Source organism: Giraffa tippelskirchi, chromosome 4 (assembly GCF_054371585.1).
Source record: "Giraffa tippelskirchi isolate mGirTip1 chromosome 4, T2T-mGirTip1v1.2.pri, whole genome shotgun sequence".
Taxonomy (NCBI): domain Eukaryota; kingdom Metazoa; phylum Chordata; class Mammalia; order Artiodactyla; family Giraffidae; genus Giraffa; species Giraffa tippelskirchi.
Window position 1 is genome coordinate 149,129,456 of NC_137278.1, and position 14,200 is coordinate 149,143,655.

Sequence of the window (14,200 nt, forward strand, 5' to 3'; positions counted from 1 at the left end):
TTTTCAGATTGAGAGATGGGAACACTTGGGATCCTAAGACTTACTGAAGGGTACTTCTAGTTTGAAATCCTTACAAGGGTTCTTATGACCTGTGGCCCACTGCTCACTTCTCCACCAAAAATGCTACTAAAAAAAGAAAAGGTAAAAATTCCATTCTTTTGTTTTGTATGTTTGTGTATGTAGATTATATTTTTGTCTTGAGCTGTAATCTAAAATGTAAAAAGTTAGGCTTACTTCAGTTCAGTCGCTCAGTCATGTCTGACTCTTTATGACCCCATGGACTGCAGCATGTCAGGCCTCCCTGTCCATCACCAACTCCCGGAGTTTACTCAAACTTATGTCCATAGAGTCGGTGATGCCATCCAACCATCTCATCCTCTGTCGTCCCCTTCTCCTCCTGCCCTCAATCTTTCCCAGCATCAGGGTCTTCTCAAATGAGTCAGCTCTTCACATCAGGTGGCAAAACTATTGGAGTTTCAGTTTCAGCATCAGTCCTTCCAATGAATATTCAGGACTGATTTCCTTTAAGATAGACTGGTTGGATCTCTTTGCAGTTCAAGGGACTCTCAAGAAGTCTTCTCCAACACCACAGTTCAAAAGCATCAATTCTTCTGTGCTCAGTTTTCTTTATAGTCCAACTCTCACATCCATATGTGATTACTGGAAAAACCATAGCCTTGACTAGACGGACCTCTGTGGTAAAGTAATGTCTCTGCTTTTTAATAAGCTATCTAGGTTGGTCATAACATTTCTTCCAAGGAGCAACCGTCTTTTGATTTCATGGCTGCAGTCACCATCTGCAGTGACTTTGGACCCCCCAAAAATAAAGTCTATCACTGTTTCCACTGTTTCCCCATCTATTTGCCATGAAGTGATGGGACCAGAGGCCATGATGTTAGTTTTCTGAATGTTGAGCTTTAAGTCAACTTTTTCACTCTCTTCTTTCACTTTCCTCAAGAGGCTCTTTAGTTCTTCTTCACTTTCTGCCATAAGGGTGGTGTCATCTGCATATCTGAGGATATTGATATTTCTCCTGGCAATCTTGATTCCAGCTTGTGCTTCATCCAGCCCACCATTTCTCATGATGTACTCTGCATATAAGTTAAATAAGCAGGTGACAATATACAGCCTTGACGTTCTCCTTTCCTTATTTGGAAACAGCCTGTTGTTCCATGTCCAGTTCTAACTGTTGCTTCCTGACTTGTATACAGATTTCTCAAGAGGCAGATCAGGGTTCTGGTATTCCCATCTCTTTAAGAATTTTCCAGAGTTTGTTGTGATCCACACAGTCAAAGGCTTTGGCATAGTCAATAAAGCAGAAATAGATGTTTTTCTGGAACTCTCTTGCTTTTTCGATAATCCAACAGATGTTGGCAATTTGGTCTCTGGTTCCTCTGCCTTTTCTAAATCTAGCTTGAACATCTGGAAGTTCATGGTTCACGTATTGTTGAAGCCTGGCTTGGAGAACTTTGAGCATTACTTTTCTAGCATGTGCTGCTAAGTCACTTCAGTCATGTCCGACTCTGTGTGACCCCAAAGACAGCAGCCCATGAGGCCCCCCCGTCCCTGGGATTCTCCAGGCAAGAACACTGGAGTGGGTTGTCATTTCCTTCTCCAATGCATGAAAGTGGAAAGTGAAAGTGAAGTCGCTCAGTCGTGTTCGACTCCTAGCGACTCCATGGACTGTAGCCCACCAGGCTCCTCCCTCCATGGGATTCTCCAGGCAAGAGTACTAGAGTGGGGTGCCATTGCCTTCTCCTTCTAGCATGTGAGATGAGTGTAATTGTGCGGTAGTTTGAACATTCTTTAGCATTGCCTTTCTTTGGGATTTGGAATGAAAACTGACCTTTTCCAGTCCTGTGGCCACTGCTCAGTTTTCCAAATTTGCTGGCATATTGAGTGCAGCACTTTCACAGCATCATCTTTTAGGATTTGAAATAGCTCAACTGGAATTCTATCACCTCCACTAGCTTTGTTCGTAGTGATGCTTCCTAAGGCCCACTTGTTACGTTATCACCCAACAAAGAAAAATTTGATATTACTACTTTGTATAAGGGGAACTGAATGACCACATATGTTCCAGGAAATCACATACTGGTTCAATTTACTTTTAAAACACTTATGTAGTGTTCACTCTGTTCCAAATACCTGTTCTAAGTACTCAGAAACATTGCTGATCCGCATAATAACCCTGTGGCATTGGTACTATTACCCATTTCACAGATTAGGAAACTGAGGCACTGAGCATTTAAAGTAAGCTGTCCAGGAATTCCTTGGCATTCAGTGGATAAGACTCCTCACTCTGACCGCCAAGGGCCCAGGTTTGATCCCTGGTTGGGGAACTAGGATCCTGCATGCCATGCAGCACAGCCAAATAAAAAAGTTTTCCAAGGTGATTTTTTTAACTACCGAGTGAGAGCTGGAATTTGAACCCAGGTCATCTGGCTCTATCCAGATGTCTATCCAGCCTAGACAGCATATTAAAAAGCAGAGACATTACTTGGCCAACAAAGGTCCATCTAGTTAAAGCTATGTTTTTTCCAGTAGTCATGTATGGATGTGAAAGTTGGACTATAAAGAAAGCTGAGCACCAAAGAATTGATGCTTTTGAACTGTGGTATTGGAGAAGACTCTTGAGAGTCCCTTGGACTGCAAGGAGATCCAACCAGTCCATCCTAAAGGAAATCAGTCCTGAATATTCATTGGAAGGACTGATGCTGAAGCTGAAACTCCAATACTTTGGCCACCTGATGCGAAGAGCTGACTCATCGGAAAAGACCCTCATGCTGGGAAAGATTGAAGGCAGGGGGAAAAGGGGACGACAAAGGATGAGATGGTTGGGTCGAGTCACTGACTGGATGGACGTGAATTTGAGCAAGCTCCAGGAGTTGGTGATGGACAGGGAAGCCTGGCGTGCTGCATCCATGGGGTCACAAAGACACTAAGTCGTGTCCAACTCTTTACAACCCTATGAACTGTAACTCACCAGGCTCCTCTGTCCATGGCATTCTCCAGGCAAGAATACTGGAATGGGTTGCCATTCCCTCCTCCCCGAGATCTTGTACAGGATCTGTACCAAATGCTTCCTGAGTTTGTTTGGATTTAGAAGATAAGGACTAAATGCCTGTGTATCGTGTATTTATGTTGTTGTTTAGTCACCAAGTCGTGTCCGACTCTTTTGTGAGCCCATAGGCTGGAGCCTACCACGTTCCTCTGTCAATAAGATTTTCCAGTCAAGAATATTGGAGTAAGTTGCCATTTCCTTCTCTAGGGGATCTTCCCGACCCAGGGGTCAAATCCGCACCTCCTGCTTGGCAGGAGGATTCTTTACCACTGAGCCACCCGGGAAGCCTATATTTATGTTAACTATTCTTATAAAGTATACCAAAAGATAAGGGAATACAGACACTTTGCATGTCTGTAGTCCTTTCATAATTCATAAGTCATTGCCTTTGGTCCTCCCACCAACTCTCCAGTTAGCAGGGCATATGTTTAGTAGTAGTTTCATTACACAGATGGTGAAATGAAGCTCAAAAGGTGAAGTGACTTTTCAAAAATCGCAGATACTAAGCAACAGGATTAGTGCTCTAATCCAGTTCTCCTGACTCCAAATCCAGGGATCTTTCTCCTATATTAAACCCCTTTCCTGTGATCTGAACTTTGCTGTTACCTTGGCAACAGTACAGCACAATGAGTGCCTGGAAATCATGATACTGCCTTCTCTGTATGCGACAAAATTAAAAGTTAACTGAGGTCACCTTAACCACCAGACCCTTTGTTAAATTCCCTTCTTCATGTGCATCATCTTCACATTTGTTAGGCTTAGTACCCTTGTCACCAGAAACTTGTTTATGGTGGGCTTCCTGGCAGATATATCAGATATGCTTTCTTTTCTGGTCCTGATTCAGTCATTCTGTTTCTTAGTCCTGGGAAGTGGCTATGAAACAGGGAGCCTGTGAGACATGAGACAGCAGTCTGGCCTGAGGCCTGTTCCTCACTTGGGCCTCCCATTCCAACTCTGCAGTAGCCATTTCCCTCTCAACCACTCTCCTGAGGTATGACTCTTTGGCAAATCTGAAGGGCCTTTCCTTCTCTTGGTTTGAGGCAACAAATTTCAGAATGGGTTAGATGGGAATAATCCTTACTTCAGAGGAAATAGCCATGACCCTGGGGCTCCCTTTTCATCCAGGTATGAATATGAAGAGTCAGATGTATGATCAGATCCTAAGAAAACTTCAAATGCTAGGTCATTTAAGATTTTGTCAGCAGGTGGCACTTATCTCCTTACTCACCAGATACAGTCTTTCCAAAAGAGAAATACTGTTTCTATTCCTTTGCTGCTATTGAGTTTCTCAGACTTCTTTAGCTACATCTAAACATTTCTCCTCAGTTCCCTTTTGTAGTGATTTAGTCTACATTATGTTTATGTGTTTTAATTTATTTATACTGTTTTCACAAAGGATTTGAAATTGCTTACAACATACAGTATGCAATAGTAAAATATGAGGAAAATGTAAAATGCAATAAAGAATACATAATTCAATACTGGGTTGAAGGTAGCTGGAACAAATTGAACAAAATATACATATACTGTTTGCATTGTCTCTGGGTCTCTGGGTGAATCAGAAGGGAGAGAGAATGACTTTTCTAGGATTTGAAATTAAAATGAAAGTTCTCACCTAGGGTTACTGGAGATAAGTTTCTGTTGCTGTGTTCTCATCTCAACCTAATTTACAATAAGTTATTCCTGGTCTGTAAAAAGTAAATAGTACTTGTTACTACCCTGAAGCCTCAAGGCTGCATGTTCAGCATTTCTCAGCCTCTAAGTTTCAATTTTTTAGAGACGCAGGCTTCACCTGTTCATTCATCCTACACAGATTGAGCTCAGACTGCCTACGGGGCGTTGTCCTGGTCACTGGGAACAGAAGCATATCCATTAGGTAGACTTGAGTGTGCGCAAAACAATTTAAAACGGGCTCTTCTGTCAGAGGGCTTTTATGTAGGTGCAGAAAGAAGAGCTACGTTCTCTAACTCGTGAAAAATTAGAGAGCTATGCCAAGCAATCTTATAATCAAATGCTAAATCTGTGTGGTTGATCTTAATAGAGATCTAGGATTGTTTTATTTAAAAATAAATCGGTAAATTTGATCTCGTTCAAGTTTGTAATAGAAAACCAGACTAAACCCGAGAGACGTCGATACTTGGTCCGCAACAGCTAGGCTAGGGGAGGGTAAGGGGTCAGGGTGAGCAGAGGGCCGCAGGATGCTTGGCAGAGAGCCCAGAAGGACCAGCGTCTCGCCCCGCCCATTGTTGTCGGGGACTGAGGCCAAGATTGGGGGGCGGGGCCGGACGCGGTGTGTGTGTGTTGGTGTGTTGTGTAGGGGGGCGGTGGTGGTCCAGGGGGCCGAACGCGGGAGCTCCGAAGCCAGGGGCTTTGTGGCGCGCTCGGGTTCCACCGCGGGTGGCGCGGAGGCGGGGTCGGGCAGAGGCGTCCGCCGACCCCGGCACTCTGCCAGACCGCGGGCGCCCCGCATGGCCAGCCCCCCGCGCTTCGGCTTCCCAGCGCACAAGAATAGCCGCCTGGACGCCTTCCTGAGGAGGCATCTGCCTCCCGAGGTCTACGACGCCGTCCGCGCCTATGAGCAGTGCATCGTGGTATCTGACTCGGAGAAACACACCTTAAAGTACGTGGTACTAACTGACCGGCTCATCTACCTGACCGAGAACCCGCCCAAGTCCGTCCGACGAGTTTTGGCGCTGCGGGACATCGTAGCCATTGACCTGGTGAGGCGCGCAGACGGGCTCGCGAGAACCCTTTTCTTGGGCCCCCCAATCCCTGTTACACGCGGGAAGGAGGAGGAGGAGGAGGAGGAGGAGGACCCTCCCCACCCTGCCCTGGACTCTTGTTCTCCTTAACATATACTTCCCTACTAGCAGCCACATAGGAAAACTGGATTGCTGCATGCATTCCGAATAAAGATGCTTTTTTACCATTCTCATCTTGTGTACCGGTCATCCCTGTCCCCTCAAATAGGACGACAGATTTAAGAATATAGCCTCCTACCAGAAGTACGCTTTAAGGTCGTTCTTTCGTTAATTAAGCACCCACAGTGGGCCAAGCTAGACTCTTGAGGATGAGAAACTGAAACAGGGGGCCTTCCTAGAAGATTCTGTGGGAAAGACAGAAAACCAAAACCAATGCAAATAAATGCCATGTGAGAAGTGCTAATATGCCTTATTTATTTATTTTTTATCTTTAGGGCTTAGACCATGTTAGGTACTCAATATGAGTGAGTGAATGAGTGAATAAGTGCATGCATTGATAAGATTTGTATGGGACGCATGGCAATCTCTGGCAGGTATTTCATCCAATCCAGGCTCAGGTCATGCTGGGAAAACTTCCTGGAAGGAGTGTCATTAGAGCAGGAGCCTTGAAGGAGATACAGTCTGTCTCAGTTTTTAGTTGCTGCTACTGTATCCCTTCCATCCAGCCATAGATTTACCTTATAAACCAGCAACAGCTTGGAAGCAGTCTCCTCTCCAATTACTGTTTTTTCCCCCCTTGGCTCCCTTTGTCTGAGTTGCTCTCCAGGTGTGTTCTTTCTTTTTCCACTGGGGATAGGTGTCTAGCCTCGCATCTCTTTCCCTAGCTTGAGTCTCTGCATCTCCTAGGGGAGAAGCTAGCAAGACTTGATAGGGTCAAGAAAATTATAGCTTCTGTGGAACATGTCTGTAAGAAAATAATGAAATTGAATGAAAAAGTGAAAGTGAAAATTGAATGAAAAAGTGAAAGCTTTCTTTTTCTATTTAAAACACCTCCGTGGGCTGATATCACTATGCTGATTTCTTTGCTTCATTTTGATCTCAGGTGGCATCAGCCTGCAGGGGATTGAAGCAGGATTCCTGGCCAGAGATTGAAGTCAGCCACCGAAGTGACAGCACTGAATCCTAGACTAGAACATCAGGGACCAGTGGTCAGTGACAAGGCCCTTGCCTGTCAGCTGTATAGAAATGAATTTCCACATAGAGACAGAAAGCAGTGAAACAAGTAAAGCATTTATTAGGAGAAAAAGTGTATTGTGGATAGACATACAGGTGGTCTCAGAGAGTTGTGCCCTTGTGGTAGTTTGAATCACTTTAATGGGGCATTTCTTCCAGGTTTCCTCTGGCCAATCGTCTTGCTTTGCCTGGTTGAGTCCATATTTGGTATGCATTAGGGTCTTTCCATGTGTGTGCATGATCCCTTAGTCAAGAAGGATTCTAGCAGAGAGGCCGATCCATAGGTTGATATCACTTAATATGTGATATGGGGTGGCGCCCCCTCCCTTTAGACCTCCAAGAAGCCTTTCTGTGCATATATAGTCAAGAAGGTCTCCTTATCCTCAAGAGTGATAAATAGGTGGTCTCTTTAATCAGAGCAGGGCTTAACTTCTCTTTCCTTCTGCTCTTTTGGACTATCAGTCCATAGGGGATGAACTCCATCTGTCTCCTGCCTTAATTTGAAAAAAAGTTGGAAGTAAAACTACCTTTTCCTCACTGCTATTTGCATTCTCTTGAACTAAAATTTTAAAAAATTTAAATTTCCCACCAAATGTTTTAGAAAACATTAAATGGTCAACTTTTTTTCTAGTGTCTGTAGTGTAAACATGTATTCTTTGGACAGAAAGTAATGATTTTAGGATATTGTTACTCTCTCCCAAAAAGAGACAGTATACATATTTCAATAGGTGTCATATAGCTTTCTTTTTAAGCTGTCGGAATCTGCAAAGTACAGTAAAGCTCCATAGGTCTCCCAAACCAAGAATACTACAAAAAGGCATACCTGATCATGCTTGATGTACAAAGTTTACCTTTCTGGCATATGGGAGAGTGTGTAATGTCTATAAAGATATTGAACAAGTCTTAAGATTTCAGCATTGTTGATAGAATTTTTTTTTTTTTTTTTGGCTGTGCTGGGTCTTGGTTGCAGCATGTGGGCCTGTTCAAGTTTCGGAGAGTGGGCTCCAGAGCACGAGGGCTCTGCTGTTGAGGCATACAGGCTTAGTTACCCCACAGCAATGTGGGATCTTAGTTTGCTAACCAGGGATTGAACCTGCATCCCCTGCAGTGGAAGGCGGGTTCTTAACCACTGGACCACCAGGGAAGTCCTTGGTCAGTACATTGAATGTCCATCTTACACAATATAGTTTAACTTTGGTTAAAGCTGTGGAAGGCAGAATAATGGCTCCCCAAAGATATCTCCAGAACCTGTTTCTATTTTATATTACTTCCTATTTTATATTATACAAAAAGGGGTATTACAGTTGCAGAGCTTCCCAGGTGACACAGTGGTAAAGAATCTGCCTGCCAGTCCAGAAGATGGAGACGTGAGTTCAATCCCTGAGTTGGGACGATCCCCTGGAAAAGGAACTGGCAACCTTATATTCTTGCCTGGAAACTTCTATGAACAGAGGACCCTGACAGGCTACAATTCATGGGGTCACAATGAGTTGGATACAACTGAGCAACTGCACATGTATGCTAACCAACTGACCTTGAAATCAGGAGATTATCTTGGATTATATGCATAAGGTAAATGTAATTGCTAAATCCTTAAAAGTGGAAAAGGGAAGCAGAAGAAGAGTCAGCAGCAGAGTGATGCGCTATAAGAAAGACTACTGTGGTTTTGAAGTTGGAAGGGGGCCACAGACCAAGGAATGTGGACAGCCTCTAAAAGCTGATAAAGGCACAGAAACATGTTTTTCCCTAGAGCCTCCAGAAAGAATGCAGTCTTGCTGATACCCATTTTAGATCAGTGAGACCCATTTCAGACTTCTGACCCCAGAACCATTAAGAAAATAAGTTTGTGTTATTTAATACCACCAAGTTTATGAAAATGTGTTACAATAGCAATAGGAAATCAATACAGAAGTATTTTCTCTTATGAGGTTTTAAAATGGGTAATTGTTTAAAAAATACTATTTCAGTGAGTAATAAGTACAATCATGCCAAGCACAAATGCCTTGACAATCTCTTCTGCTGAGTTTTTATTATAGTTAGTATTATAGTTCAGTGGCTTGTGCTAAATTTGCTGACATATTGAGTGCAGCATTTTAACAGCATCATTTTTAAGGATTTTTTAATAGCTCAGCTGGAATTCCATCACCTCCACTAGCTTTGTTTGTAGTAATGCTTCCTAAAGCTCACTTGATTTCACACTCTAGGATGTCCGTCCCTAAGTGAATGATCACTGCAAATATGACCACTGACCATCTCAATGACCATCATGGTTATCTGTGTCATTAAGACCTTTCTTGTATAGTTCTTCCGTGTATTCTTGACACTTCTTAATCTCTTCTGCTTCTGTAAGGTCCTTACAGTTTCTGTCCTTTATTGTGCTCACTCTTGCATGAAATGTTCCCTTGATATTTCCAGTTTTCTTGAAGAGATCTCTCAGTTCAGTTCAGTTCAGTTCAGTCTCTCAGTCATATCCGACTCCTTGGGACCCCATGGACTGCAGCACACCAGGTCTCCCTGTCCATCATCAACTCCTGGAGCTTGCTCAAACTCATGTCCATTGAGTCAGTGATGCCATCCAACCATCTCATCCTCTGGTGTCCCCTTCTCCTCACACCTTCAATCTTTCCCAGCATCAGGGTCTTTTCCAATGAGTCACTTCTTCGCATCAGGTGGCCAAACTATTGGAGTTTCAGCTTCAGCATCAGTCCTTCCAACGAATATTCAGGACTGATCTCCTTTAGGATGGACTGGTTGGATCTCCTTGCAGTCCAAGGGACTCTCAAGAGTCTTCTCCAACACCACAGTTCAAAAGCATCAATTCTTTGGCACTCAGCTTTCTTTATAGTCCAACTCTCACATCCATTCATGAATACTAGACAGAGATCTCTAGTCTTTCCCATTCTATTGTTTCCTCTATTTCTTTGCATTGTTCTGCACTCAATATGACAGCATATTTGGAAAACTCGGCAATGGCCACAGGACTGGAAAAGGTCAGTTTTCATTCAATCCCAAAGAAAGGCAATGCTAAAGAATGTTCAAACTACTGTACAATTGCCCTCATTTCACATACTAGCAAGGTTATCCTCAAAGTCCTTCAAGCTAGGCTTCAACAGCATGTGAACCGAGAACTTCCAGATATACAGGCTGGGTTTAGAAAAGGCAGAGGAGTCAGAGATCAAATTGCCAATATTTGTTGGCTCATGAAGAAAGCAAAGAAATTTCAGAAAAACATCTACTTCTGCTTCATTGACTACACTAAAGCCTTTGACTGTGTGGATCACAACAAACTGTGGAAGATTCTTAAAGAGATGGGAGTACCAGACCACCTTATCTGTCTCCTGAGAAACCTGTATGTGGGTCAAGAAGCAACAGTTAGAACCAGATGTAGAACAACTGACTGGTTCAAAATTGGGAAAGGAGTAGGACAAGGCTGTATATTGTCACCCTGCTTATTTAACTTAAATGCAAAGAGAGAGAGAGAGAGAGAGAGAGAGAGAGAGAGAGAGTGTGTGTGTGTGTGTGTGTGTGTGTATGTGCTCAGTCATATCTGACTCTTTTTCAACCCACAGACCATAGCCTCCAGGTTTCTCTGTCCATGGAATTTTCCCAGCAATAATACTGGAGTGGGTCACCATTCCCTTCTCCAGAGGATTTTCCCAACCCAGTGATCAAACCTGTGTCTACCTGTGTCTCCTGCATTTAAGGTGGATTCTTTACCACCACTGAGCCACCAGGGGAGTACAGCATGTGAAATACTGGGCTGGATGAATCACAAGCTAGAATCAAGATTGCTGGGAGAAATATCAACAACCTCAGATATGCAGATACCACTCTAATGGCAGAAAGTTAAGAGGAACTAAAGAGCCTTTAATGAGGGTGAAAGAAGAGAGTGGAAAAAGTTGGCTTGAATATCAACATTCAAAAAATGAAGATCATGGTATCTGGTCCTATCACTTCATGCCACATAGAAGGGGAAAAAGTGGAAGTAGTGACAGATTTTATTTTCTTGGGCTCCAAAATCACTGTGGATGGTGACTACAACCATGAAATTAAACGATACATGCTCCTTGGAAGGAAAGCTAATGACAAACCTAGACAGTGTATTAAAAGCAGAGACATCAGTTTGCTGACAAAAGTCTGTATAGTCAAAGCTATAGTGTTTCCAGTAGTCATGTACAGATGTGAGAGTTGGACCATAAAGACGGTTGAGCACTGAAGAATTGATGCTTTCAAACTGTGGTGTTGGAGAAGACTCTTGAGAGCCCCTTGGACAGCAAGGAGGTCAAACCAATCAATCCTAAAGGAAATCAACCCTGAATGTTCATTGGAATGACTGATGACTGAAACTAGAGCTCCAATACTTTGGCTACCTGATGGGAAGAGCTGACTCACTAGAAAAGACCCTGATTCTGGGAAAGACTGAGGGCAGGAGGAGAAGGGGGTGACAGAGGATGAGTTAGTTGGACGGCATCACCAACTCGATGGACATGAATTTGAGCAAATTCTGGGAGATAGTGGAGGACAGAGGAGCCTGGTATGCTGCAGCCCATGGGTCACCAAGAGTTGGACATGACTTAGCAACTAAAGGACAATGATGACAGCTTGTACTAAGCTTCCTAGGGTGTGTCCCCACATTGCTTTACCTAGTGTCAATTAATATCCACAGGTGTAGTTGGTTTGTCATCCCTCTGTGAACACTATGTCTGTCCTTAATACCACATGGAGAATTTTCCTGATTTCTGTGTTATGTCAACTATATTGTCCCCTCATATATATATAGTTGTCTGTTACAGTGGATTACATTGTTAGAGTGCCAGGCAGCTTTGTTTTTTGGAACCGGTTCCTCCTTTCTTCAAAGATCAACTGTTTTAATCTCCTTTTCTACTAGGGTGCTGTCTTTTTCTAAGGCTACCTCTTTAGAATCCTTTTCCATTCTCAAAGGTCTTCTCATTTTACTGTGCAAATTTGTCTCTTATTTAACTTTCAGTTGGCTCAGGTTCCTAGTGGCCTTTGTTTTCACTGTCAATAAAGCCCCTAAGCAACCCAATCCTTTATGCCTCTGGGCCCCCACCCTTCTTGTTCCCCATCTGGCCAGATCTCTCCATTTAGTTCATGTCTCATGTTCTAGTTGGAGAAGGCAATGGCACCCCACTCCAGTACTCTTGCCTGGAAAATCCCATGGACGGAGGAGCCTGGTAGGCTACAGTCCACGGGGTCGCGAAGAGTCGGACACGACTGAGCGACTTCACTTTCACTTTTCCCTTTCATGCACTGGAGAAGGAAATGGCAACCCACTCCAGTATTCTTGCCTGGAGAATCCTAGGGACGGTGGAGCCTGGTGGGCTGCCGTCTATGGGGTCGCACAGAGTCGGACACGACTGAAGTGACTTAGCAGCATGTTCTAGTTACACTTCACACAAAAAAATGTGCAAATATACAGATAAAATTCTATTCTCTCCCCTAAGGGGGGAAAAAAAACGAAAAGAACAGCAACAAAACACAGAAGTGAGATTTCCATTCTAGCAAAGACAAGTTTGATGTTCACTTGGAGGTCTCAGTAGGGGATTTTTTTCCAAAACAAATTAATGTCAGATTTATTTAAATAATTTTATGTAAGTTTTTATCATTTATTTTTAAAAACTAATTAATTTAAAAACTGAAATATAATTGAACTATAACACTGTGTTAGTTCCGGGTGCACAACACAGTGGTTCAATATTTCTATACATTACTAATGATCACCATTCAGTGGGTGTCTGATGTGGTTCATCTCCTAAAACAATGGGTTTCCAAGATCCCTTAGGCAGAGCTTTTGTGAGAGGCTGATATTTTCTTTAAAAATTACTTTTGAAAGCTCTAGAGTTCTGCTTTTATTGTGTTCATCACCACACTATTCTTTAAGCACTTCTAAGATTAGATACATTTTTCAAGTGTGAGAACCAACTATCCTAAACAGTGGTTTCCTATGGTTCCTGAACACTGCCTGATTGATACATGTGACGTGACCAATAACTATTTGTTAAATATTCAACATAATCTGTCTCTTCGTTTCTCAACTTATTATTTGCAGTATACATTGGAGTATTTAGTAGTACATTTTTATTCAGCTTTTGCTTTCTACCTGTGTGGATTTGGTCAAGTTATTCAACCTCTACTTTATCTCTCTCGACTTTATTTCTTCATCTGTAAAATGGAGATGACAGCATCATCCTTATAGAACTGTTGGAAGGATTAACTTCATTAATAAATGAAACACACTTAAAATAATACTTGGGGATTTCCCTGGAGGTCCAGTGGCTAAGACTCCATGATCCTAACACAGGTGGCCCAAATTCAAACCCTGGTCAGGGAATGACATCCTGCATGCCACAACTAAGACATGGTGTAACCAAATACATAAGTCAATAAATAAATGTGTTTAAAAAATTAATAAAATAGTACTTGGCACATGGTAGGAGCTATATACATGTTTCATTATTATTAACAACCTTTCAGTTCAGTTCAGTTCAGTCGCTCAGTCATGTCCGACTTTTGCAGCCCCATGAATCGCAGCACACCAGGCCTCCCTGTCCATCACCAACTCCTGGAGTCTACCCAAACCCATGTCCATCGAGTCGGTGATGCCATCCAGCCATCTCATCCTCTGTCGTCCCCTTCTCCTCCTGCCCCCAGTCCTTTCCAGCATCAGGGTCTTTTCCAATGAGTCAACTCTTCGCATGAGGTGGCCAAAGTATTGCAGTTTCAGCTTCAACATCAGACCTTCCAATGAACACCCAGGATTGATCTCTTTTAGGATGGATTGATTGGATCTCCTTGCAGTCCAAGGGACTCTCAAGAGTCTTCTCCAACACCACAGTTCAAAAGCATCAATTCTTCGGTGCTCAGCTTTCTTCACGGTCCAACTCTCACATCCATACACGATTACTGGAAAAACCATAGCCTTGACTAGACGGACCTTTGTTGGCAGAGTAATGTCTCTACTTTTCAATATGCTGTCTAGGTTGGTCATAACCTTCCTTCCAAGGAGTAAGCGTTATTTAATTTCATGGCTGCAATCACCATCATTAATAACCTTTATCCACGTAGATTAAGTCAACTTAGGTTCATGAATCTGTAAGACTGATATCTCTTTGGGAGATTAGTAAATTTGGGGAAAAAAATATAAGAACTGGTTTTTGAGCATTGCTTATGTATTAGGTGT

At 42.9% G+C, this 14,200-nt stretch overlaps 2 protein-coding genes across 13 annotated transcripts in view; one reads left to right on the forward strand and one right to left on the reverse strand.

Annotated features, from left to right (window-relative positions):
* The window catches only part of XPOT (exportin for tRNA), a 155,327-nt gene that overhangs the window by 46,011 nt on the left and 95,116 nt on the right, over nt 1-14,200 (reverse strand). The window lies entirely within an intron of this gene.
* Nucleotides 5,460-14,200, forward strand: part of C4H12orf56 (chromosome 4 C12orf56 homolog) — a 78,530-nt gene continuing 69,789 nt past the window's right edge. For both annotated transcript variants that reach the window (XM_081588919.1, XM_081588920.1), the window contains exon 1: nt 5,460-5,784. In XM_081588919.1, the coding sequence (XP_081445045.1) occupies nt 5,533-5,784 (252 nt within the window). In that variant the 5' untranslated portion in view covers nt 5,460-5,532. The remainder of the gene's footprint in view (nt 5,785-14,200) is intronic.